Below are 27068 nucleotides of genomic sequence, written 5' to 3' on the forward strand. Positions count from 1 at the left end.
GCTTTTTTCAAAATCAGTAAAACTTTATTCTATTTCCATTCTTTGCCATTAACAGAAAAAAAAAATTGGAGAAAGCAATGTTTTGTTTTACAAAGATAATGCATCTCCCAGAGAAGAAAACCCTAAATTGAGAATAGAGGTAACATGAAAAAAAATACCAAACCAAACCTCGGGGAAAAACAAACAAACAAAAAAAAAACCAAAAAAAAAAAAAAAAGAAAAAAAAACCAAACTAAAACAAAAAAATCCCAAACCAAACCACAGTACTGCCCTCTATTCCAAAAAGTAACTCCTGATCTTTTTGGTTAAAGTAATACTCAGACCAATCATTCCGTTTTCTTGCTTGATAAAGTGTGACTGGGGAAATGGAGGGAGGGGGCAGGGGAGGGAAAAAAAGAAACCAAACCAAACAAAACAAACGAACAAAAAAAAAAAAAAAAAAAAAAAAGCAAAAAAAAAAAAAAAGCACACAGACATCAACTATTCACCTTGATGAAAGTCTCAATACAGCTATGGAAAGCCTAAGTATTTATTCTCTTACAGTACACTGGGTGCCGGCTGCAAAAAGAACAAAAAAAATGTATCCACTTCAGGCACAACTTCTTTCTTTTTAAATTTAAATCAGTAAAAGAAACTGGGTTTAGAAGCTGCAGTGTTCTAAGCAGCAGCAGATTTGTGCATTGTTTTAAATATATTTAAATTACCACACTGATGGCACACCTCAGCCTTATGAAATTCTGCACTGTCTGTTCCAGAACACTACAAAATCCACCGACCCTGGGAGAGACTTGCACTGAGCTCTAAGGGCTGGCTAAAGGAGTCAAGTTAAATGAACTAGGAAAACACTGTAACATTTGGCCATCAACTCAAGGTATCTGAATGTTTGTGGAGATCTGACAGAAACCGAACTTATTCCACCCTCACATGGTCCTCAGAATTTGAGCAGAGTGAGCTGAAGTGAGTCTTCCCTTCCACTTGGGAGGGAAGGTAATGCAACTGAGCACTAAGGCATAATAAACCTTGGCCAAAAACAAGGGTAAAGCATAATAACTGTAGTGCAGAATTCCACAAGGTCTGCCTGAGCAGAGCTGTCTATGTTTACTCACAGAGGCAATGGAGATTGCAGTTACCAGTTGCGTTAAATGCACCATTCAAAACAAGCTTCTAAAATGTGATACTATAAGGCGCCACCTTAAAGTTCTCCAGAATGCAACTGTGCAGAAATTTAAAATGGTTTCGTAAATTTAATTTTAAACATAACATGAGAAGGTGTTAAAACTGGTGGAATAGCTTCTGAGAATTTGGAGGAAGGGGTGAACAGGGAGATATTCAGTACCCTTCACCAGCCCCACCGCGCGGCCCAACGTCGCCGTGGGGTTGGGATCAGTCTATAACACCAGCCTGGCGGATCTTTCTCTCTGCACCAAATCCCTGCAAGGAAAACAGAACAAACTTTTAGCTCCAGCATCACAAAATCATGACATCATTTAGACTGGAAAAGGTCTTCAAAATCATCAAGTCCAACTGCAAACCTGGCACTGCCACTGGGCTTTGAGGCAGAGCCTGGTCTGTTCCACCCAAGCAGCACCTTTCTAATTAGTCATGTTTGTCTTCAGAAACAGAGATACCAACAAAACAGGTTCTGTGGGGTGTTCTTTGTAGTCCAAAACACCTCAGAGATTCGACACTTTTTTTCCGCTTATCAAGAAGTGACAGAATGTTGGGTGAAAGCCACGTCTAGGTAAATGGACTTCAGTTGCTACCTCTGAGGCTAATAAATGAAGTGCAACCTAAGACAGCCAAGACAAACCACAACAGAAAGGCTCCAACACAGGCAGCAGTGGGTTACTTCTCTCCTGTGTGCTCCTCTGAAAGCACAGCACACCTGGCACAGGCGAGCTCACCACAGAACAGCAGCAGACACCAGCTGCTGACAGAGGCAGCAGTGTTGTGTCCCCTGGCACCTGTTGCCCTGGTGTCTGTACCTTTGAGTTGTCGGGGCCCCGGGGCTGGCGGAGCACCGTGAGCCGCGGGGCGTTGGCATCGTCCAGGTTGATGCTCTTTAAACGGTTCACGAGTCTATCGGGACGCGGAGCAGCCACGGCCTTGGCGCCTTCGCTGCAAGAGAGCACACACGGGACAGGGTCACCCCAGGCTGCCACAGGCCTTGAGCACAGTCATTTCCAGCGCTTAAAGGCTGCGGGATTGATGCTGTGCGACAGCCTGGCCCAAACCTTGCTGTGCACTCTGCATTAGCAGCAGCTCAGTGCTCTCCAGAGGGTGTTCTTTAGGGAGCAGAGGTCTTTCACGCACACCTAACCAGTGCTTCCTACATTTCTATTGCCCAGAGAAGCTGGGGCTGCCCCATCCCTGGCCAGGCTGGATGGGGCTTGGAGCTATCTGGAATAGCGGCAGGTGTCCCTGCCCACAGCAGGGGTGGAACAAGACAGATTTAAAGCTCCTTTCCAACCCAACCCATTCTGTGATTTAACTGCAATAATAAAGGCTTGCAAGTTAGCAGCATATCATGGCAGAGAATTAACATCTCTGAAGATAATGGAAACACAGAATTTTGAGACAAAAACATTAGCTTTCTGTTACTGCTGAAGTGCTACCTCAATAATTATCTCATAATACAAATTATGCAGATTTCTTCAAATGTGTATATAGTTAAAAAAACCCCAAATCCATCACTTTAGAAGAGTGTGTAAAACATGAGTTTTCTATTTAAAAATTAAAGCTGCTCTTCAAGAAAAAGGTGGCAGCACTATGGAGTGTGCTGGCCCACACAGGAAAGCCATCAGTTTCCTTTTCATTAACTTCCACTTGCAAGGCTGTATTCAAATTCCTGCTATAGAGGAAGTTTAAGAATAGGTTAAAAAGAGAACAAGCCATCTGTACTTAGGAAGAGCTGGGAGTGCTGCTGCTGCCTACACTGGATCCCCTCTAAGAGCTGGGAACTCTCAGGTGTGGCTCCCCCTGGAGTCAGCTGGAACCCAGAGCACCTGTTCCAGGACCGTCGAGCTCAGGAGGACCCAGCCTGCAGGGATGCAGACACTGTGCCAGGTTTAATCCCTTCAATCCCAGAGCCTCACCAGACACGCCACACGTTACAGGCACTGCATTTTCCTGTGCGCTGGTTCAGGATTACGGAGAACTCCACTTCATCCCCAGCCTGGAGCTCCACACCATCCTGGACTTCTTTGACATGGAAGAAGAGCTTTTTGCTGTCACCAACTTCATAGTTAATGAAACCAAACTGAAAAGCAACACATCACAATGTTATTGATTTGCTCTGCATCCAGACACATGCATTAACTTACTCATCACTATAGTTTAACTACTTTTAAATAAAACTTCAAAACCATGGTGCCTAACAGAAGTAGAAATACAATTTCTGCAGTGATCAGAACATTCTGTCCAGAAACAACACTTCTGGAAATCCAGGCACTCTTCCTGGCATTGTAAAGTCATATTTAAATCCTAAAGTCTGTAGAACAAGTTCTGAGAACTGCCCCCAAGTCTTGGCAGCTGTATTAAACAGAGAAGAGCAGTGCCCCAAGCTCTCAGACTCTACCCTGAAGTTACACAGCCGCAACCACTCCATTTTTTGCCCTGACACTGGGATAAGAAGCCATTTACTTCTATATTCCATTCTGCTCATGTCTAAGTCAGGAATATTCATCCAGCCTCTCCAAAAATGACTGGAGAGTAGTGCTGCACCATATCTCTAAAAACACAAAGCATTTGCAGCATTTAACTTTTTAATCATTACAAGATGCAATGAGGGCAAAGATCAGCCTTTGCATTTCAGGTGAGCTCTAATCACCTACTGCTTAATGCTGTGAAGAAGTTTCTTCCAGAAGCGAAGTATGTGCATGTTTTGTTTGCTTTTCTGAACACTTTTTAAATACTCTGTGCAGCAGAAACCAGTTAAAGCAATTTCTAGGATATCTCAAATCCAAATCTTCACAATTATCTGCTGCCCAGCAGTTCTGATGTTTCAGCACCAAACCAGCCTCTGAGCTCACCTTTACTCAAGTCACACCAGAGTCTGGCATAGCCTGGGTTATCACACCTGTTCCCTAGAGCTGGAGTCCAGAGCAATGTGTTCGGGCACAACCCCCTGAATTCCAGTGCTGAAGTGGTTCTCAGTTGCTCTGTGCCAGCTGGAGCAATTATTTCCCATCACCAAGGCCCTGGTGCTCACAGGCACTCACCTGGTCCTTGACGCACTCCACGGTGGCCCTGCGGAACGGGGTGATGTTCACTGCCATCGTCTGCCCATTCTGACCCAGCACACACAGCTGGAACTTTACTGTCTCCCCCTTCTGCAGACAGTCACCTTTGTTTGCCATGCCAACAATTCCAAAAGGATAGACCTCTCCTTTCATCTCACCTAGGGGGAAAGTATGAGACAGAACTGAGAGGCCTTTGCCACATGATTTCAGATTTCCAGTATTACAAATGCTGCTTTTACAATCAGGTTAGCAGCATGGATACAGTTTGTAGTGTGAATAAAATCTTCAACAGCTGTATTTACAGTGCCTTCAACTTGTGCACTTGTGAAAAGAACAATTAAAAGGAACCAATCTTACCATCCTCCATGACTTCAATCATGCCCTGGTACTCTGTCTGTGTGGGATCTACACTCCTCAAGGGACGAATTACTTTACCAGAGTAAACAGTTGGATCAGCTTCTTCAGTGATACCGTTCACTGAAAAGAGACCAAGAACAGAAGAACAGGATGTTTTAATCATAGTTTATTTTAAAATTGATTTAAGTAAGTGATTCAGATTCACCAGGAGTCAACATTCTGCACTGCATGACACTGAATCAAAATCACACTGACATACCATACATGGAAGTAGAAAATTTTTTCTCAAGAAACTTAAGGTCAGAAAGCTTGAAAAGCAAATCAAAGTGTTTCCTTTCTTTCTCTTCCACTACATTCCCCATTCAAGTTAATAATCCAATAATTTTTACGTATGAATTCCCCCCACCTTCAAGTCCTTAATATCCTCCACCACCTGCCCTGCTCCTGCAATCTTTTCCCTGTGAGGAACAGCACAATTAGTGCAGGTACTGATCAGGCCGGTTCTGCCACTCTGCCTCTCTTGTCTGTTCTCTGCAAACACAGGCAGCAGCTTTCAGGGAACCAAAGAACAACCCACACTGAGCATCTTCTTGCTCTCAGCTCCAATTGTAAATGGATCATTAACAAACTTTACTCCTCAGCATGTGCCAAGAGCCCTGCAGGCAGAAAACACCAGGTACAGCCTTACCTGCATGTGTTTTGTTTACTTTCTCTGCACTAACTTTATTTCCTTTGCCTTTTGACAAGCTGTATTCCACAGTGTCTCCAAGTTCCAGGCTATCGATATCACCACAATATTCACTACAGGAACAGAATGATAAAGAGTTTTCCTTTATTTATATGACAATTGTGATGCTCACACAACATCTATATTAGTTATCAGAAATTATTTAAATCCCTCATCACTTCACAAGCAATCTCCATTCAGGAAAGTGAAGCATTTCAATACATAAGACAACTGAATTTCTTGGCCTGGGAATTAGAGGCACTGAACTGCAGGACTGCTGACTAACAGAAAAGCCTGAACCAGTCCAGCAGAGATGATAAATAAAACTGTAGATATCTAAGCATATATATAAATATACATTTATATATATTTATATATAAAATATATAAATAGTTATATAATAAATATATTTTGTATATTATAAATATATATATATTATAATATTTTATATATATATATATATATATATATATACACACATATATTGTGTGTGTGTTTAACACTCAACCCAACAAACTCCACACCCTCCCATTCCCCCCAAACAGACACACAATCAAATAATAAAGCTGCCATTCACCTGTAGTGGAAGAAGATCTCCTTATCATGATTGGCTGTTTCAATAAACCCAAAGTTATCTTTCAGGGCTGCCACATATCCCAAGAGCCTCTTGGAGCTGTAGTTGCGTCCCAGCATCCTGACAGAAACAGCCGTCTGCAGCCCGGTTCTCTTCACTTCACACACACAGAACTCAACCTGGTGGAGAGATGGGAATCAACACCAGACAGAAGAATGCAAAGAAAACCATCACCACCACCAAAAAATCTTCAAACTCATTTTGAAGCTGTGTAGCTCTGCAGCAGCACCTGGGCTCTCCCAGAAAGTCATTTCCTAGTCACTACTATCCCATAACCAGGTCATTCATGGATGTTTCCTACATTCCAGGGAGCACCACCAAACCTGGGATACCTGCAAGGCAAGCCAGCCTCCAGCACTCAGCTTTTCAGCCCTTAAACATGAGAATCTTTCTGTCCATGAGGATCATCTCCTTTCCCTACACTGCTCACCAGTGGTCCACAGTGGGAAGTGCCTCATTTCACTCCTTGTTTCAGTTTTTAGAGAAAATAAGCAGTAACTAGAATGGCTCCTGAGGGTTTTGTTGCTCTTCCCATCTCTAAGCTTTTTCCCTTTCCACTGTCTCTCAGGCAAATAAGCTCATGAGGGAACATTCTCCCTCTTCAATATCCATCTTAGTCTCTATGCTAACTAATTTCCTCTTGACAAGCAGTGTCCACTTAGTGATAAAAATTATTTGTTTAAAAAGCATCATTTACACAGTGAAACACTATTCCCATCTATGTAACACCAAGTTGGAGGGCATTTTTTTACTTACAGAAGACTGACTCATTTAAACACAACATTCCAGGTGATACCACATAGATGCCTTGTCCTCCATGTGTTCCAAGTAAAGGCAAAGAGAAGCTCACACCCCACAATGCCCAGAACTGCGTTTCCCAATAGTACATTTAATTCTCATACCTTATCTCCTATCTGGGGATTAGTAGATCCTTCCACATCCTTGGCCTGGTAAGGAATGGTCAGTTTTACTCCACAGTCATCATACACAATTATTCCATCCTCAGCTTCCTGAAAACAAGAGGTCAGAATTCAGCAATTATTGTCTCTTTAGGAACAGTTTCCTAAACACAGTTCAAGCACTGCTCATTGGAGTCTCAGTGGTTTTACAGTAACACAACCAAACTCTGGGTAAGCAGCTTTAAATCGCACCATACAGTATTTTAAAAGGCAATGAAAGGTATTGCCACCAGTTCCAGGAAGCATTTATTGGAACTTTCAAGTATTCTGGCATTGTTTTAAAACAGCAGAACAGAACAATAAGAGATTACCCCCCATTAAACTTGAATCTTAAAATTCTATCTAAAATATTCTGTAGTGGGAGGTAGAAAACCTCCACATCAAGTTCCTGGAAATTATCCTCAACAACAATATGATCATTAATGACTATTAATAATACTTTTATTATCTTGTTCAGAGCAGTTAGGTTTCACTGACTGCTGTCATCAGCTGTAGTTCACATTTATACAGAAAGACCAGTGCTTCAAACCCAGCTGAATTAGAGATTTTAAGGAAGCAGACTCAGTCTGCAATGGCAGGAATGCAGAAGAGAGATGCACAAGCAGAAGAGCAGCATTACCTTCTCTTTGCCTTTATTTGGGCTAGTGGCTTTGGCTGGAGTGGCTTCTTTGTCTATAGTGCCCACAAAGCGATGTTCTGACTGGGTGTGGAAGGAAACCGTGCCCTTGGGAAGCTTTTTAATCCTTATGGCATGGTTCCTTTGGGCAGACAGCATATCCTGGAAAAGAAATCCACCAGATTATAGGAAGACTGTGCATAATTTCTTTAAATGCTGAGATTTCATAGGAGTTTTAAATCCACTCACAGGAACGACGGTGAACTCTACTTCATCAGAAATATGGAGTTGATTTCCATCCATGATCTCACTGAAGTGGAAGAACATCCGAGCATCCCTGTCCACACACTTAATGAAGCCAAAGCCATCCCTCATTGCTGCAATCACACCCTGGAACAGCCAAACCAATAATTACAGTTTAATCCCTGGTATGTGACATCTGTGTGCAGCTGCTCCATGCGTCAGGAGCTGGCAGGAAAGCCTGAATCCTGGGAAAACACTTGGTTTAAGCAATGTACTTCCTTGCAAACCCTGGTGCTCATGGCCCTGGTCAACCTGAAATGCAGACAAGTTCTTCCCACCACATTCCTGAAGTTAACTCGTGATGAAGAGTGACGTGGAGAATATTAACTTAAGCCACTACCAAGGACTGAAGTTAAAGAACCTGCCAGTACCACCACACAGGGAACACAAGGGGCAGCCCTACAAACACTGTATCATCTATAGGAGCATATAAAACATACACACACTAAACACACAACTATCTATAAAAACAGGAAATAAAATCAGTGTTCAGAGGAAAGTTCAAGAGAAAAACCATCAGCTTTCCAGTCAAATGAAGGAATTATAAAGAAACTGTTAAACAAGACTCCCATACCCATGGCTCTGTGTTATGGGAACACACTCCCATGTGACACAGGTGTTTAGTGGCCTTCCTGATAACCACCAGAAATGGAATGCTGAGTGATAAACAGAATATACCGACATAAACCCAAACCCTAGATCCTGCCAGAATTAAGGTAGAATTCACTAACATACTGCCTTCAACCCAGTTAATGCAGAGTTTAACAAGTCTCAGGACAAGCTCAGAGGATCTGAATGACAGTGCAAAGGTACCTTCCACCCTTAGGAATACTCTTCTCTCAAACAGCTTTCACAAACTCCCGCAAACCAACAAACCCTCCTAGAAGCTGCCAGCACTTGGCACCCCCATGACAGCTCAACTCAGGCAGGCAGGTGGACGTAGCCAGAGCAGAAATACAAGAAGTCATTAGGACAGGAACACAGAATCTTAAAGGATGAAATCAAAACTCAGGGTTTTTTTAAAGCCAAGAGACAATAATTCACAGCACATTGATGTGACAACACTTTAACTGAACTCCAAATTGCAAAGGAAAGCCAAGTTACAGTCTAGTTGGAACAGAACCAACATTCCAAGTTCCAGGAATTAAAGATATTCTGTAATACTCATTAGCACATCCATCTCAGTCCCTGTTATCCACAAGGAGTTTCTTGTACCAGGAGAACTCTGCTCTTTACCATCCTTCTGCTTGACCCCCAGATAGAGACTGGCCAAAAAACGTGAAATACAAAAGCTGCTCACAGTCCCTCCTCCAATTATTTACACTTTTCACTACCTGAAGCAGGGTAGTCCCAGGGTCTTCCAGTTTTCCTAGGATGAGTAGTTACCTCCTTAGACTCAAGTATGTGAATTTTACACTGTCAGTTCAAGGTTACATTACTTCTGTCTGCTACAACCAGCCAGCAATTCTATCCAAGAGGCCAGTTAAGATCTAATTGCCTAATATAATTTCATTTAAATATTAAAAAATAGTTAGGATTTTATTAAGGCAGAGATGCAGAGCATTAATTCTGATTTTTTTATTTTGCTTGCACTGCAGGTTGGTGAGCTGGATTTCAGAGCAGGCAATGGAAAACATGAGGGATTTCTGTATCTACTGTAGAAGAGAGCCCTCAACTCATGTTTTACTTTCACTTCCCCTCAAGAATCAGAAATGTTTAGAGATGGATACTTGCCATTTCTCTGGTTTCATTAGTAAACTGGAAAGTGTTGGGGAGAACCTCAATGTTGGTGGCTCGTTCCAGTTTGTCGCGCCTGTCCGTGGAAATGTTGAACCGAACGTGGTCACTCTCCAGCAAGGTCACCTTGGATTTTGTATCCTTGTCTCCAAAGGGAAGCTCTTTAGGAATCACAAAGTCCACTTTGATGCGGCCGGGTAATGGATCGCTCTGGGGACAGAAAACCAAAGGGAAAGCTGAGTTCACCCGCAAGGCTCAGCACAGGTGCCAACAGCACAAGAGTTCCTGCCAAATCCTGCTGGACTCAAGCTCTGCTCCATTCCCACCACTCCTCATCTGGAACTTGCCCAATGCAAGGTGGCTTTTGGAGCTGTTGGTTGGCCTGGGGGTTTTTTAAGCCCCAGCCATATCCTGCAGAAGGAATTCTCTCTATTTCAAGAATGAAGTTTCTAACCATACTCCCAACACTTCTAAAAGGCTGGTTTCTTTCTTAAAAAGTCTTCCAAACACTCCAAACCTTCTCACACTAACAGAGACTCACCTAAAACCTTAGTCAAGTGCTCATGAACACTCCTCCAAGTCAAACATTACAGCCCAAAAGCCTCATTAACTGTTAACGCTCACAGGAGTCCATAGATCTGGCTGATCCCAGCAAATATTTTTCCCTTTTTCCCTAGAGTCTTTTGTTTTAAGGATATGTCCTAACCCCACAAAAATTTATAGCAAGTATTTGAACCATTAAAGAAAGCACACACTCCCATCATGTATCACTATATTAATTCTCCCTCTTTGGATTTGAAATTAAGAAAAAGAGTAAATCTTTACTCTGACATGATGCTTTCGCAGCAAACAGGTATTGGGAAATGGGAACCACTGTTTGACTGGAATTCAATACAATCAAACCAGCATTACACAGATTTATTTAACGACTGAAATTCACCTGGTTTTTGCTGGGTACTTTTGGAATTACTTTGGTTACAGTTCCTTCAAAATGTTCAATGCTGATATCTTCAAAAATGACAGTTCCTTGAGGCAGAAGTCTAACATCTGTTGCAACTTCTTTACCCTAAGAGCACAAAATCAGTCAAACACCCAAAGAAAAGAGAGAAAGTAACAGACATTTCACAATGAACCTCCTCCCCCCTTTTTTAAAGCTGGGGAAAGCAGAGAACTGTGCGGTTATTCCCCAGGACCTTGGCTTCCGTTTTACTGGATTTCGTCTTACATTTCTGTCTTTGATTGTAAACTCCACATCATCACCAGGCTGTAAGGTTTCTAGGTCACCTTTAAATTCACTATAATGAAAGAATATCTCCTTCACGACATCACCTCTCTCAATAAATCCAAAGGCTTCCTGTGAACAGAAAATTCAGTGTTAAATTGTCTATTATCAGAGCATACCAATAAATCATTTGACAAGTTCTGTTAAATACAAAATGGAATCTGAATCCCAGCACAGCACTTACAGGTGTACACAGCTGACTGCCACAAAAAAATATATAAATAGAAATAAATGGAACTTTCTTTGTTAAGAAGAACATCAGTATCAAAGATGACCTGTTTAAACCATTTCAAACAATTTACAACCACAGACCAAGTTGTTAACAGCTCTTAACAACTTAAATATTACTTTGAACACCACACTTCAAAACAGCATTTAGTTTTCAAATGAAACTTAAAATCACTTACTTTCATGGCACAGACTACTCCTTGACAGCGGGCTTGTTTCTTTTTTAATAGCATAATGTTACGAGCACTTACAGCACCAGTACTAGAGAAAAATGAAAAAAACCCAACTATAAATTCCAAATTGAAGCAAAAATTAAGATTGCAGTTCATATAATAGTTCTTGGAATAGGTATAAATTCTGCCTAACTACTAAATCAAAATACGAAGCTAGAAAAGGAGTACCAACTTACTGTTTATTTGTATCAATTATAAAGTTTATTTTATCTCCTGTTTCCAGCTGTACGTTTCCTTCAACATCCTCTGGGGTGTAAGTCAGGTAAAATACTTCCTGTAAATTAACATTAACTAAAGTTACTCTATTTGCAGAACAAAGTTGTTTCAAAGAAAGAGTAAAACAATTTTAATAACAATATCTGCTTAATTTAGTGAGAAAATCAATAATAATAAACATGGCATGCAAAACATTCTTTTTCCATTGTGCTGTTTTGGTGAGTATGTAACAAGCAGCTTAAGTTGAAAGGTTTTGTACATGACTATCTTTAAAGGCCAATTTCTAAGCATTCAAATTCAAGATAAAGATACATGAACTTCATCAAGCTTAAGACAGAACAACTATTTGGCTCTAGGAAGTTCTCCACAGATATAAGCAAGCAAACTGTCTAAATAACATTATTTTTTGTAGTAATTACCAAAGCATGCTTCTTTTTTTTGGTCAAAAACTGTCAAGCTGCACAGCTCAGTGCAGTGCAGTGTCAATTGTCTACATTAAACTGCTGGTTTTTTGTTTTTTTTCTCATAGACCACAGTGATGGATCAGTGAAGAGTTTAAGTAAAATACGCAAGCTTTACCCCATTACGTTCGTAGCAAACACTCCCTGTTGGACTTTGACCCGGGGCAGCTGGAGATTTACTCTCTAAATTGTGAGGAACAGCACACACAACCTACCAGTCAAAAAAAAAAAAAAAAATCCATTGCTAGTCATTTCAGGAGTGGCATTGCTGTACACAAAATGAATCTCAGTATCCTCCACTACACACTCAGCAGGGAAAGCCACACCGCAACTTTTCAATCTCACAGAACCCCTCTTGGCTCTAAGAAGTGTTTGGAGCCAAGTAAGAGCTCAAACTGAACCTCTGAATTTTTACCAGAGCACACTGAAATATATTTCAGTGTAACTATACTGAAGGCAATTAATATCCATGCTAAATTAACCCAGTTTTCTGTATCAAAGGAAAGGATGGAAATGATGCAGGTATAGAAAATAGGCACTAACTTGTCCGTTTATTCGTTCTTCGGGTAATATTTCTGGCTTTATCTTCACCAATTTAATAGCAATGGGTTTTCCAGTTCGGCGATCAGAAGACACTTCAAATTCAACATCGTCTGCAAGACAATCAAACATTGCAATGCTGTCAGAGTTCTGTCTGGGATTGGGGTTTTTTACAAAAATCATTCAATGGCTGAGTTTAATTTACTGCTTGTAGACAAACACAATCAAATAGAACTCAGGTCATTTTGTTACCAAGGAAGGACACATGATTTGCAAAAATTTTCTATTTATTCTCCTTATTATCTCCTGTTGTCAATGAACTATTCTGGTGTAATTTCACAGCAATTCCCTCCCCCTACTTTGCTTGCTGTACAGCAGACTCCACATTGAAGTCAGACAACACAACAAAGGCCATGAAACAGCTCAGAATCTTCACTCTCACAGTAATTATCAGCATGAAGTTGCATCCTCCTCCTGCTGAAAAACACTTGGCCATCCTCAAAATAATTCTAAACAACGAAACAGGGAGCACAAGAGGTAAATTCTCCCACAGTCTGAGTACTTGCTCCCATCTCAGCTAGACAAGTTTGATCTAACACCGCACATTTTCCTTTCCCACAACAAGTGTGCACCATAAGCTGCACAAGCGCTGGGAAGGGCTCCTGCCAGGAGCAGTGAGTTATTCACTGGTGGTGTAGCCCCAGAAGCAGCAGAGGGTATTTTCTGACAAGTGAGAGACTGGGCTGATCCCAAAGCTCAGGTACCTCCTACTTTGAGCTCCTGCAGGTTGCCGTTGTACTGGGAGCAGTGAAAGAAGAGCCGGGCCTGCCGCTCCGAGCACTGGATGAAGCCGTACGAGGTCAGCAGCTTCTCGATGACCCCAGTCTCGCGCAGCGCTGCCGAAGTACCATTGGGGTACCCGTTGTGTCCATTGTTGTGGAGCAGGTTTGGATCAAAGCTCATCTGGGCCAAAAAAAGCACAGACAAAGAACAATACTCAACATTAGCTTCCTTCCTTCACACCCCCACCGCACAGTTAACACAAAGAGCTTGTGGAAGTTACTGACACATTCCTGAAACGTGGTTTAAGTTTTATTCTGTTCTTAAAACAGTAACACCACCAAAAGACTTGAGGTTTTTTTAGCACAGTAATCCTTGAAATTTATACAAGGCAACATATTTATAAAACAAGCCAGAACTGTAATACCAAAACAAAGCTTGCTTAGAACAAAACAGACTTCTGGCATTTTTCAAGTATTACACCTCAAACTACTCCCACATTCACTGTTTCACACCAGAGCCTGAAAATATCTGAAGTATCTGCTCTTCCAAACTAAACAGGTGATTAGGAAAATGCAACAGTTCTGAATCAACACCATTAGGTCCAAATCCCTATATAGCTTATCCCCCTTCATGTGTTCAATCTTTCATACTAGAAAACAGTATTAAGTGATTAAATAGTTTTGCATAGTTATGGAATTAATAACCGGAATTTAACATTCCTCCAGCATAGAAGCTCAAGTGCTAGAAAGACACAGAAAATAGCACTAAAGGTGTAATGAACTGCTAAATTAAGTGACATCTATTAAAACATTTTATTTTGTTGGGTGTTTTTTCTTTTCAAGTCACAGATTCACCCCTGAAACATTCAGCCCATTGGCTTTTTTGATGTACAAGTCTCCTTTTTAAAGCAGGGCACTTGGACTTACAGGTTATTAGCAATTACATCAGATGAAATGTATTACAACTCAGTAAACTGCAATTCAAGAGAGACAAGTGAAGCAACCCTCTTCCCTCCAAACAGTCAATAAGCATCTTAAAATATACAGGATTATTTATTAGTTTCCAGAGGTTTTAATTTGGAAACAGTGAGATCGTATCAGTTCTCTTGTTTCTTGCTGCAACAAGCGGATAGCTTAAAAATTACTCAGCAATGTGTTTAGTGGAGATAAAAGAGCACCTGAGCAACTTGTAAAAGGGTCATGTTTCTCACTCTAACACAGCCAGTGAGTTACTCAATGTACTAGAAGGCACAGCTCTCTTATTCTGCTGTTTGGAAATCAGTTCAAAAGTGATCAAAGAGCACCAAAAAACACCTGCTGTGAAGTCTCTGAGCTGCAATCTTTGGTCTTGGAGACTGACATTAGAAAAATAAATTGGAAACAAGCACACAAAATGAAGATTGACAGTATTTGGACCTCTAAGAAGAGGAGGCCTTCTCCCCTCTTCTGGTTCAGACCCACATGGGGCAGATGCAAATGAAGAAAAACACAAACAACAGAAGCTGGGGGAATGATCTGAGGGGGCAAAAGGATCCCAGGACACTGTGCAACAGTCTCCATCCCACAGCACTGGTCAGCACTTCCACAGCATAGTATTACCACCCAAGGCTCTTCAAGAATTCACTAAGCTGCTAAATCTGCTGTGATATCATTTCTGTAACATGCACTGCTTATTTCCTTGCTCTACATCTCACTTGTCCTTAAAAATTAGTAACAACCTCTTAAGTTCATTCAATGCTCCCTCTTATTCTTAGCCAATCAACCTGCAGAAAGTGGTATAAATCAATACCCTTAACATATTCAAGTCATGAAATATTGCCATGCCAGAAAATAGCAAGACCCTGTTAGAGACACACAGAGAACTCCATCCTCAAAGGCCTCTTGCCAGCAAAGGCAGCCATGGCTTTGTCCAGCTGAGCCCTGGAAACCCCCAAGGACAGAGGTTCCACCACCTTTCTGGGGTAACTGTTGCCTCAGCAAAGGTCACTTTCCCCTCCTGTCCAGCCTAAGCTGCTCAAAGGACAAAAGCCACAACAGCTACATCTTTTTTCTGCACTGGATTATGTTTAAAGGACACATTTTCTCTGAGTATTTAACAAAAAGCACTTGATAAAGCTGCCAAGACTTACTGACTACTTCCTGTCAGCTTCATCTCAAGGTAACAATCCTCACCTTTTGAGGAAGGCGACCTCAGGACACTCCACATAAGAAAATGTCCTTGTGGGAACACAACAGCTGAAGTGTTTTAAGCTATCCTAGAGTTTGAAATACTTTTCAAAAATAAACTGGTCCTGCAAGTAGGGTGGCTGGGGGAAGAGAAAATGATATGCTATTATACCTTCTCCCAGGAGAATTACAGGCCAGAGCATTAACCCATTCTGGAAGTTAGAAAGAGCCTGCCAAAGGCTTCTGTGAGTCACCAAATGGCCACCTCACCTCTGATATAAGGGAAGCAACAAACAGACACCCTGCCTCACACATGAACTAAAGGGACATCAGAGAGAGAAAATGACAAAAACCTAGCTTAAAATTTAGCTCAGAATAACCTCTCTTAGGGTTAGAGAGCCACAGTGCTTCACCTCCTGCTCAGACTACAACTGCATGACATCATTTGAACAGTCTGAGTTTAGAGGAGCATTAGCAGCACAGCACTATCAGTCCTATAAAGCCTGACAACTTCAGTTCAAACAAAGATTCCTCAGGTGGCACTAAAATTTGCTGTCCAAAGATACTATAAAGTATCAGCAACTTTTCCAGATAATTGTCAAATTCCTACGTCTTGTAACAGGAATATGAACTATTAACCCCACCAAAAGAACTATTCAGAGAAAGAAAAAAAAATATACCTGTGATGTAAGATTAAAAGACTGAAGAGAAATTATTTGAGAAAAGGGATCGGAACCACAAACCTATTGCTACTAGAAGAGAGAAACACCAATAATCAGCTCTCAAGGGTTTTAAGTATTGTTAAATAGGACCACATTGCAGGTACTATGAATTCACCTTACTAAATGAACATAGAAGCAAAGAGTCATGGAACCACTGAATGGTTTGGGTGGGAAGGGGCCTTAAAGATCATCCTTTTCCACCCCTGCCATAGGCAAGAACAGCTTCCACTATCCCAGGTTGCTTCAAGCCCCATCCAACCTGGCCTTGGACTTCCAGGGGCAGCCACAGTTTCTCTGGGCACTCTGTGCCAGGGCCTCTATTAAATGGATTTATTATCAAGATCTATTTAAAAAAACGAACCAACCCCACCCCCTTCTGTTAAAAACTTATTAAGAACAAAGTTCAAAAGTATATAATATATATACACACATACACACATATATTTAACATATAATTATCTCTTTCCCCACCACGTGCACCAACCTCGCAGTGATATTCAAATATTGCACTTTCAGTAGTATTTGCCGATTCTTCTGTTTCAGCACAAGTTTCTAAGGATGAAGACTGCTATTATTTTAAAAAAGGGAACAAAAGGAAAAGAGACAAAAAGAGAAGGAAAAAGATAGCAAAAGAAGGTGATCTATCAAGCTCTAGAGAATACAAGTGCTGCTGCCCTGGGCAGTTTCACTACAGCACTGGAGAAAACAAAGACTACTATAGCAGCGTCGGGACGTGCTCTTTTGAAGCTGTTGAGTAGGCACAAACTTCTTGTTTCAGATCAAGCCTTGTATCTTCTTCAGTGTAAGTTGCCTCTTCTTTGGTCTTGAGTTGTTACGATGTGGTATACTTATATTCTTTTCCTGATCTGAACTTGAAGCAGCAGTTTCAGGTGGTAAATTCTGTTCTGTTCCACTTCATACTGGAGAAAGGAGAAAGACACACATGCTAAGTATCACTTTGAAGTAAATCTCATCAAATCATAGGATGGATTAATTTGCAAGGGACCCTAAAGACAATCTACTTCCAAACCTCCTTGCACATCAGTTATAGGTCTTACTAATAACAGATGCATTTTCTCTACCTTAATACAGTAGGTTTAATCCACATTAGGAAAAGCTGTTTTACAGACATATTTGGCATTCCCACTTCGTTTTGTTTTCCAAAAGACTGGCAGACTCCAAGCCAGTGAGATAGTATTTCCAATTTTGAACTCTTCAGACACACTCAGGCATCTCAGGGAAGGCTCCAGTGTGTACCATTAAAATGGCAACTTCATTTTGATCATTAGTATTTGACCCATCAGCAAGCCTTAGTCCTCCTATCAGTAACTTTATATGGGTGCTTATTAAATTATGCCATAATTTATGTAAGTGCTTGCAGAGATCCTCAGAGGAGCAATAGGATGTATATATATATGGGAATTAAAATTTCAGGATTACTTCCAAAGGTTAAGGACTAGTACTTGAAGCACATTGAGAACTGTATAAAAATTAACAAACTTCTCAATTATGTATACAGACACTGCCTGTAAAATAAGAAGTCCAGAGAATGGCTCTGTTAAACAGTTTTTGTAAAATGTTGATTACATGTGATGATATTTGCGCAGCTAACACCAGGGAGAAGCCTTTCTGCAGCAGTAACTAGTTAGCAATTAATTCCGTCCTAAAGTTTTCCAATGCCACTTTGTCCTTTAATGAGAAAAACAGTTTCAGCAAACTGCCACCTACCATACAAAACACAACCCCACAGAAACAGAAGCCTTCCTTGAGAAGAAATCAAGTTTTGAGTTCGTTGTTTACTCAGTAGATAGGGGAAAAAAAAGGGAGGATATTTTTTGTGGACAAAAGCAGGTGGAAAGCAACACAGCTCTGAGCTCAGAGATACACTGGCAGTTCTGCAGTAATCTGAAGGTATGAAGCATCAGAGCACAACTCTTCCCCAAATCTTAAGTCCCACCAAAAGAGAAAAATTATGTACAAAGCCTATTTCTCCAGTGTAGCAGGAAAGTGACTTTCACAACTTATACTGAGCTTTGAATTCCCTCTGGTGATTTGAGTCAGTTTAAATGACTGAAACCTGAATGCAAAGACACTTCAAACTCTCACCCTCATCCCAGGGAAAATGCTGCATGAGGGCAGCTGTTGCAAGAACCCTAAATGTCAAACTCATCTCCAGTTTTACAGATGTTTGTATTTCAGTGATTTCCCACAGCTGAAGCATCTCCTTCAGCCACCACTGAGAATTTCCAGTTGAAATGAGCTTTCCAGTCAAACCATTAAACACACATGAAAAAGATTAAATAAACTGGGTGAGGGATGTTCAAATCTGGTGTGAAAGGTTTGCACTGAAAGATCTGATTATAAAATACTATAAATCACAAGACACAAAACTATTCCAAAGATAACACTACCACTATTTTTCCCTCACCTCAGCATTACACTGGGGCAATGGTTACCACAATGTCTTTCAGGACAGTGTTATTTTGGGGCAGCATTTCAGCTCTCAAATGAGCACACTGCATCCCAGGAACTGCACAGACACACTTGGAATCTTCTCACGTACTTCTCTCTCATTTAATTAGACCGATATTATTAGAGCTCTCCTAGAGATGTAGCTTGTATCGTATATCATTTATCATTTTTTTGGCCATAAAAGAGATCACTTTTTCGTTTAATAATAAAAATACATCATCTATTCAAGTAATATTAAAGCTAATTTTATCAGTCCTGGAGTAAAGGCATAAACCTTTCCATTAAAACCCAGTCTGAATTGATAGCAAGATGGGTTTACTACACTTAAGTTATAAAAATAAATAAACCTCAAGCAAGCATAACTCAAGCAAAAAGAAATCTCACTGCGCTCATCTGCCTCAAATTCTTTACTTTTTAATTCAGCTACTATAAATACTCCTCCAAATGGTAAACACCCTGAGCAGCTGCCCAGCCCCCAAGTCTCACTGCCTCCTGCATTTGTGCATTTACAGCTGAAAGGTTTAATGCAAAGACAGGGAAGAGCTGGGCCCTGCTCTTGAGGTCTTTCATGTGCAGATCCTGCTAAATGACAGCAGGTCACATGAAGCTGTTCACAGCCAGAAAACACCTCCAGAGCCCCACATGCAACCTGCCCGATGACAACATTGTTCTGCTTCCCATTTTCTTCACAAAAAGAGGCAACTGCAAGGACATGCATTCTGTGGGTCAGAACACGTGCTTCCAGAAACAGCCCTCTATGATGTGACCAAGGTACAATTTAGTGAAGACGAAACTTCGTCTTTTCAGTGTGCACATACAACACAGATCCGTGGAGATGAGGCTCCTCCATCTCCTTTCAGATGGATACTGGAAAGCAGCACTGACCACTGGCTCTTGGGCACCCCAGCCAGTACATGACAGCTATGAGATGAGCTACCGCCACCGCAGTGAAGTCCTTTTCGTGTCAGAAAAAATACATATATGGGAGAAAAAAAGAATTAAAGAACTGCCAAGGACATCCGTAAAGAATGCGTGGAGAAAAAACCCAAAAAATAATTAAAATAAGTAGCCGCGTTTCTTAAGGGTTGTGCGGTGCGGAGACGAGCCCCGCGCTGGGTATCGGTGCGGACAGCAGAGAACCGACCTCGGACCGGCGGAGCCGCCCAGGCCCGGTCCCTCCCGCGGCCCCGCTCGCTGCGCTGCACCAAGATGGAGGCGGCGGAGCGAGGGGCGGCCGCGCCGAGGGGCGGCGCCGGGGCCGCCGCCAGCGGGGCCGCCGTGCACGGGGGCGGGCGGCTCCAGCCGGTGACAGCGCCAGGACCGTGCGGGCAGGACGGGCCGGGGGGAGCGCCAGCCCCGCACACAAAGGGGGGCGATGGCGGCCGCTCCCCGCACACAAAGGGCCGCGGCCGCGCTGCGCCGGGCGGGGCCGCGCGCGGCACGCCGGGAGCCGCCGCCGCCCCTCCGCCCGCACGGCCCCGCCGCCCGCCGCGGCCCGGAGCCCCCGCGGCGCCGCCCCCTCCCGGCGCGGCCCGCGAGCCCCGGCGGCTCTCGGGACGGCCGGTCCCAGGGCGGCCTCGGCGCCGCGGCCCCCGGAGCCCCGCGAAGCGCAGCGCGCACCCCGTGCCCCGCGGCCGCCGCTCCATCCCCGCACCGCCGGCCTAGTAGGCCGCACCCCCCAACTACCCCCCCCCACCCCCACCCCGCGCGCAACCCCGGCGAGGCTCCCGGCGGGCTGCCCCGGTGCGGGCGGAGATGCGCGGGCGAGGGTCCCGCGGCGCCCGGAGCCCGCCGGGGTGGGCAGGGGTGGCGGCGGCGTCCGGCCCGCACTCACCCCAACAGCTCAGCGCCCCCGCTCCAGCGCCGCCATGAGCAGCACGGCACGGCACGTAGGAGAGAAATCACGGCGCTCTCGCGAGAGCCGCCCGCGGACGGGGGGGGAAGGGGCGGGGCCGCGCGTGCGCGCCCGGAGCCCGGCGGGTGGCGCTCGCGGGCACGCGCCAGAGGGGATGGGGGGAGGATTGGGGGGGGGAAGGTGGCGGGGCAGTGCCCCCTTGCGGCCTGAGGAGGGAGAAACGGCTGAGGGGAGACAAAACCCCGACAAGAGAGAGAAAACCTCAATAAAGGGAGAGAAACGCAGTGAGGCGAAGGAGAACCCCGGCTGATGGCACAGAGCCCCGGCTGAGGGGAGAGAGAGAGAAAGAAAAAACCGCGGCTGAGGGAAGAGAGAAAACCCCGGCTGAGAGGGGACAGAGCCCCGGCTGAAGGGCAGGCGGAAAGAGGGAGAGCTCGGCCCGGGCCAGGGCAGCGGGCACGCTCCAGGGTGTGCCCTGTGCGGGGACACAAGCCGGTGTGTCGGTGTTGGGCAGGCAGAGCTCGAGGGAGGGACACGAGCCTTGCGCTCGCTGAAGCTCCCACACAGCTAAAGGATCAGAGGGAGACACATTGCCGACAAGGCAGAGCATTTCCAGCCCTGAAGCTCCAGTCCAGTTTCCAGCACAAGTGGAGCAAGTTCTGAAAATGCCCAGCAGCCCTCGGGAGCCGCGTACAACGGTCCATTCACAGTCAGATTCCAGTTACAGATCCAGAACGAGACAGGAGAAAATGGAACATGGAGCTGTAGCGGGGCTGTATAGGATAGATGTCACGGAAGTTTCTTTCCCCAGAGGGTGCTGGCACTGCCCAGGCTCCTCAGGGAATGGGCACGGCCCTGCCAGAGCTCCAGGGGAGTATGGACACCGTTCCAGGGATGCCCAGGGTGGGATTTGGGGTGTTTATGCAGGGCAGAGGTTGGACTCGATCCTTGTGGATCCCTTCCAGCTCAGGCTATTCTGTGAACGTATTTCAACTTCCCTTGCCAATTTTCACCTGCTACTAATTAACAATAAACTCAAAACAACTGCTGTTTAGTTTCTGTTTTTTTTCTGGCTGCACAGCAAAGTCCCTATTTCTTGGGTTTGTCCATATTTTTTTTCTTTTGGTGTAGGACTTGTGGAGTGATTTGGGGAAGAGTTGTGCTCTGATGTTACTCTACACAGAGAGTGAAGATAAAAATGAATCACAGGTATTCTGGATGATGTTAATTTAAAAAAAGAAAATTCAACATTTTGGTCATTGTAGTATTTCACTTAGGTGCAAAAGGCTTGGGAATAAGCAGAATACATGGAATTATCCCAGGACTCATAAAACAGAAAACACTTGAGTATTTCTCACTGGGTTCTTTTATTCCCTCCTGACCAATTTCTAATAGAAAAGGATTGGATACAAGAGCACTCCTGTACAGAAATCCCTTATATCTACTAGTCTTGCTGGGAATTCCAAATGTTCACAACATCTCCAGTGTTCACTGTCTCTCAGTAAGCACAGGAATGAGTTACCTTCTGTATCTATCAAAAGTCTCACTTGGGAAAAAGTGGCATTAAAAATTTAAGCTAATAGTGGAAATGAGATGTTTACCATTCTTGGAAGATTATTCTTAGATGACAGGTAGGACAGAAATCTTTTATATAAAAAGTGTCATTAAAAATACCACCCTACTGAGAAGCTCCTATAACACTCTAATTCCACTCAATACAGGACCTGCAGTAACTGTGGAACACTTGTCACCACACTCACCTGTGACGTGACATTAAAATTCTGTGTATGGGGGTGGTTTGGTTTGCTTTTAAGGCAGATCTGAACTCCCTCTGCCTAAAGCCAAATTTGTGGGAGGCCAAAGAGCTTTGATCTGCAGGTGAGGTGCTGTGCTCTGGCAGGCTCTGAGCACACCAACAGAGCAGGGCTGGCTGATAATTGGGAGCACTGGGAAGGCTGGGACAGGTCTATCAAAAAAGATTAATCCCTCAAATATGCATGTGTCAGGAAGGGTTGTTAACTCCAATCTTCACCCCTAAAACAAGGTAAAGTTTGCTCTGAATAGGAGTGACTCCTTCAAGTGCTCTGCTGGCATATCTGCTGTTCTCTCAGCAGTGGCCAGGTGACAAAGTCAGGCCGGCCAGACACCGAGGGTCACTCAATCTGCAGAGCCCAGCTGCCCTGTGCAGCCAGAGCAAACCACATCCCTGCCTCTCACACTGTGGTTTCTCAGTCATCTCCTATTCCTTCTATCAAGCACAATAATCACAACCTGCATTAGGTTCTCTAGCTACCGACAAGGTGGATTTAAGAGCCACCTGCACAGCTGGAATTATTAACTAAAGCTCATAAAAAATAACAAAGGGAAAGGAAATGAACCATCACAAGGGAGGACACATCAAATACTTCAGTGTTAAGCATCCGAGTGCTGCAGGGTGCAAGCTTTTGCCATCAGCACTTCAGAAAAATGCAGAAAAAACAGCCCACACACCTTAAAGATAAAACAAATATACAAGGAAACACCTGAAACAACAAATCCTTGTCAGGTAGTTTCATAACAGTCTCTGAAGGCTTGGAGATAAGGTTTTTGTGGCCTAAGCTTCACAGTCTGGCAGATCTTCTCTCCCCACCTCGAAGGATTCTTGGCTGATCGACAGCAGCTCACGCAGCTCTTTGTTTTCAAGCTGCAAAATCAACATTTTTGCTGAAGTAGAAATGAGCTAATTCACAACTAAAGGACTATCACACAAAGGTGCTAATTTGTAGTTAAAAGATGCTAATCTTTAGAGTCCCTCTCCTTCACAGACACATAAAGTTTGGACATTACAGTTTGTAATGCAAGCATTAGTACAGTGCTGGCACACTAGAACCACGTAATTTAAACCTTATCTTCTTCTGGCTTTATTTATTTATATAAAGAGATACATAAAAAGGATATGAACATTAAGAACTTGAAAATAAACAAACATGTTCTTCATTTCCTAACCCCATCCCCAAACTTTTAGTGTTGTAAAATGCTAAAACTAAAATAACTGTTTTGTTGACACAAACACAGAAAATACAGAGAAAGTCCAGAGACACCCAAAGCTCAATTTATCTTCAGCAACTGGCTCTGTTCTTACCTCCAACTGAGCCAGTTTCTCCTGAACTTTAAAGAACTGCTTGTCATCCACCTGAACAGCTTTTCTCATCACCTCTCCCATCTCACATATTCTGTCTATTTGACTTTCAATTTCCTGAAAGACATAAAATTAATACATTCAGTAAGTTCAGGCAAAAGCAACAGTCATAATTTATCCCTTCTAAATCACTTACTTCCATTTTCCTGACTTTGGATTCTTTCTGTTTCAAATTTTAATCCTTTCCTCCCAAGCACCTGCAAGCCTTTCTACCTTGTATACTTAAGGATAAGATCTTGTACCTTATTGTCCTTTATCAGCAGTCCTGTATCAGTGAAAACAGTGAATAGAGACACAGAACCAGCAAGATAAGGCGCCCTGACTTAAAGGGAAATAATTTAAAGCGTGCCAAGGTCTGAGACAGCAGATTCAGGCTCATGTGAACATGATTAGTAGGCAGTAAATTTTATATTGCTTTATTAGAAAAGCCTGATTGAATTTATAAAGACACCAAAAATAAAACCAAAGAAGATTTCAAGTGTGGAGTAAACAGCCCTATCTCAGCAGGACATCAAGCAATAAAACTAAATCAAGTAAGACCAAATCTCCTGAGGCAGATTTTTACAGAATCTGTCTAGATACAGCAATAATCCTCTGGAAGATGCATTTTGCTGAAGCTCAGAAATGCACATGGAACAAACACTGACAAATTCCAGTATGGAGCAAGAGCTCCTGCTTGAAGAGCAATCAAGCACATAATCTGAGAAGGTCGAGTTTAAGTGCCCATAGTTCTCTACTGCCTCTGGAAGATAAATTTATCACAGATTCAGTTTGAAACTCCATTATTCAGAAAGTATGTAAACAAATTAGAGCATCCAGAAGAGAGGTGGAAAACACAAAGACTTCTGGGAAGAAAGATTATTATTTTTCTAAACAGGAAGATGGTTATACTAAGAATGTAGTTCTTTTAAAGACATCATGAGTTTCTTACTGCTTTCAAAATGGGGGGGAAGAAAAAACTCAAGGACTTAATCTGAAGTACAGAAGGCTTTGCCTAGACATTGAGTTAGTCAAGGGATATCCCATAAAGGGTTCCTTCAAAACCTTTTCAGCTCTGCATTGTCAAGTTTGTTTCAAATGTAAAACCTTGATAAACAGCAATTTGTGCACTCAGGGAGGCACTGGTAGCTACACCACTTACCTTCAGAGGAGTTAAGCAACTCAGAAAAGAGAACCAGTGAGTTGCCACATATCAGTGCAAAGAAATACATGGGAAGAGTTAGGCTGGCTCCAGTACTGATGAAAAAACTACAAGATATGAGATGTCACTGGGTTGAACCAACCTGCTGCTCTCTAATCAGATAAAAATGCATTTTAAAAAATGCCTATCACAATTCCTAAGTTTTAAATAGAATTTTAACATTATTTTATTATTACTAGATACCTAAATATGAAACAGGCAGCAGTTATCAGCAGCCACATCTCAGAGTTCTGAAATCACTGAGCCCAGTGTGTACAAAGGTACACTTCAGGCCACTGCACAGAGTATCTGGATTTAAAAACACTAGGGAGTGAAATCTCTTAAGAACTAAACATACAGCTCACAGAGTTCAGGAGGTTATTTTGCCCTCTGTTACAGCTACTGAACAGGAATGATAACAACTTGGACATCTTTGACTTTACTGCAGAGGATCAGGTACATTAAGCTTAACCCAGGGAAGTCACCACCTGGTTGAAAGAAAAAGCCTCCACTTGGGCTGTGAAGGGGTTTGTGCCTTTTAGTGTCCTCTGGGACAGCTGTTACAACCTGTATGCTCTGAAAGGAACAGAAGGAAAAATACTAGCAAAGAGAGTCAAGATTTGGAGAAAATGCACTTTGGAGCACAGAGATTGCAGGAATGGAAACAAAGATTGCACGACAGCGAGCAGGAGACAGGGGTCTTGAGCACTCTCCAGCCCCCATCCCACCTTACCCCGGAATTAGCCTGATGGACTTTCAAGACTGGTTCTGCCTCTTCACGTTTTCTCCCTTCCAGCAGCTGTAACATCTGCTTCCTGTACTTGCTCATGATGAGTTCTAGGGCGTCCTGGTGCTCCTCCAGTGAGACCCAGAGCTCTGCAGAACACAGCCCGTCACGGCCCCGAGCGGCAGCCACAGCAGGAGCCCCGAGACGCTCGCTGGGTACCAGCTGCGGGCGGGGCCGCCGCTGCCCCATCGCTCCCCAGCCCGGCACTGCCCGGATCCCCTCGGCCGAGGAGACTCCGTGACCCGCGACCCAGCGGGGCATCCAGCCATTCTGCCACAGGCGACACAAGACACACTTCTGCTCTCCTCAACAAGTCCCTCCCGCCGGGACAACCCCGCACGCCGGGTGCACATCACCCGCCAGGATCCGCGCTCGGCCCCGCTCACCCCTGTTCTCCTGCTGCAGGTCGCGGATCTGCGTGTTCTCCTGAGCCAGCACCACGTGCGGCCGCAGCCGGGACGGGTCGGGTCGCTCCGCCGCGGGGCCCGGGCCCTGCCGAGGAGACACAGGGGGTCGGTGCGGCCGCCTCGGGCCTACCGAGACGCGAGGGTCGGTCCGGCCGCGCTCACCTGGTCGGCGCAGCCCGCGCCCGCCTCCCGCATGGCGGCCACGCGCCGGTGCAGCACGGCCGACTGGTCGATGAGCGACTCGGCCGCCGTGTCGTGCTCCTTCAACCGCTCCAGCAGCGTCCGCGCGTCCGTCAGGATCTTATCGATGCTGCAGCTCATGGCGGGCGGCGCTACTCAGCCCCGCGGCGGGCCCATGTCCCTCACGGCCCCGCCGCCGCTCTGCCCCCGCAGCCGCTCTCGGTCCCGCTCCGGCCCCGCCGCCGGGCGCGGGCGGACGCGAACCCGCGGGGCCGGGACGCCGCTTCCGCCCGCGGCCACAGCGCCGCCAGTGCGCAGGCGCGGCCGGCGCGAGCCCGCCGATCCGCCGAGAGCTCGCCTGGCGGCGCCAGAGCGCCGCGGCAGGGCAGGGGGGCGGGGCCGGGGCCGGTCGAGGGGCGGAGCCAACCTGCGGAGCCGGGGTTGCCCTCGCCGTGCCCGGGGGAAGCTCGAAGCCTTGCAGCGTTCGCTGATTTTGGGGCGTTTTGGCGTGAGGGGACACCGCGCTACCCTGGCACACGGCGTCCCAAAGCCTCCTGCCCCAAGTGGAGGTACCCCCTACCACGAGCCGCCCACGCCGCGGTCCCGCGTGTCCGAGCCCCGCGTGCCCCGAGAGCCCGGCCCCGGCACGGCCGGGGGAGCCCGGGACAAGGGCGGCTCCGAGCGGGCGCTGTTCGGCACAGGCTGTTTGCGGAGGGCCGGCGGCCCTGACCCCGGGTCCCGCTTATCTCTGCGGCTGCTCCCTCACAGCGCGATCAATCCCGGCTGGGAGCTGCGGGGCTCCCAT

At 44.6% G+C, this 27068-nt stretch overlaps 2 protein-coding genes across 3 annotated transcripts; both read right to left on the reverse strand.

The window, feature by feature from the left end:
- Positions 1-20617, reverse strand: CSDE1 (cold shock domain containing E1). Of its 2 annotated transcripts, XM_058855703.1 has the most exons (20): positions 20511-20617; positions 16689-17124; positions 13299-13497; positions 12538-12647; positions 12113-12205; positions 11494-11591; positions 11264-11345; positions 10800-10928; positions 10515-10640; positions 9572-9784; positions 7784-7924; positions 7538-7696; positions 6862-6969; positions 5903-6078; positions 5287-5399; positions 4599-4718; positions 4221-4399; positions 3096-3259; positions 1986-2118; positions 1-1431 (listed from the first exon to the last, which is right to left on the reverse strand). In XM_058855703.1, the coding sequence occupies exons 3-20, from the start codon at positions 13495-13497 to the stop codon at positions 1384-1386; spliced, it is 2391 nt and encodes a 796-aa protein (XP_058711686.1). In that variant the 5' UTR covers positions 16689-17124; positions 20511-20617; the 3' UTR covers positions 1-1383. The 2 variants fall into 2 exon arrangements, with proteins under 2 accessions (XP_058711686.1, XP_058711687.1); XM_058855704.1 differs by lacking the exon at positions 12113-12205 and having other exon boundaries at positions 20511-20566.
- A 1262-nt stretch (positions 20618-21879) lies between these two features.
- SIKE1 (suppressor of IKBKE 1) lies at positions 21880-26575 on the reverse strand. Its single transcript, XM_058855717.1, has 5 exons — positions 26246-26575; positions 26063-26168; positions 25623-25765; positions 23653-23766; positions 21880-23214 (listed from the first exon to the last, which is right to left on the reverse strand). Exons 1-5 carry the CDS (start codon positions 26402-26404, stop codon positions 23125-23127), a joined length of 612 nt encoding a protein of 203 aa, XP_058711700.1. The 5' UTR covers positions 26405-26575; the 3' UTR covers positions 21880-23124.
- Positions 26576-27068: the final 493 nt, after the last annotated feature.

The sequence above is a fragment of the Poecile atricapillus genome, chromosome 23, assembly GCF_030490865.1.
Source record: "Poecile atricapillus isolate bPoeAtr1 chromosome 23, bPoeAtr1.hap1, whole genome shotgun sequence".
Taxonomy (NCBI): Eukaryota; Metazoa; Chordata; class Aves; order Passeriformes; family Paridae; genus Poecile; species Poecile atricapillus.

Excerpts from the sequence above, each read along its gene's own strand:
- CSDE1 (XM_058855703.1), bottom strand. The coding sequence starts at position 13,497 with ATGAGCTTTGATCCAAACCTGCTCCACAACAATGGACACAACGGGTAC. Across the intron at positions 7,925-9,571 it reads CTAATGAAACCAGAGAAATG|GGTGTGATTGCAGCAATGAG; the intron begins GCAAGTATCCAT and ends TGGCTGTTCCAG. Across the intron at positions 4,400-4,598 it reads GATTGAAGTCATGGAGGATG|GTGAGATGAAAGGAGAGGTC; the intron begins GTAAGATTGGTT and ends CTTTCCCCCTAG.
- SIKE1 (XM_058855717.1), bottom strand. The coding sequence starts at position 26,404 with ATGAGCTGCAGCATCGATAAGATCCTGACGGACGCGCGGACGCTGCTG. Across the intron at positions 26,169-26,245 it reads GCGCGGGCTGCGCCGACCAG|GGCCCGGGCCCCGCGGCGGA; the intron begins GTGAGCGCGGCC and ends TCTCCTCGGCAG. Across the intron at positions 25,766-26,062 it reads CCTGCAGCAGGAGAACAGGG|AGCTCTGGGTCTCACTGGAG; the intron begins GTGAGCGGGGCC and ends TGTGTTCTGCAG.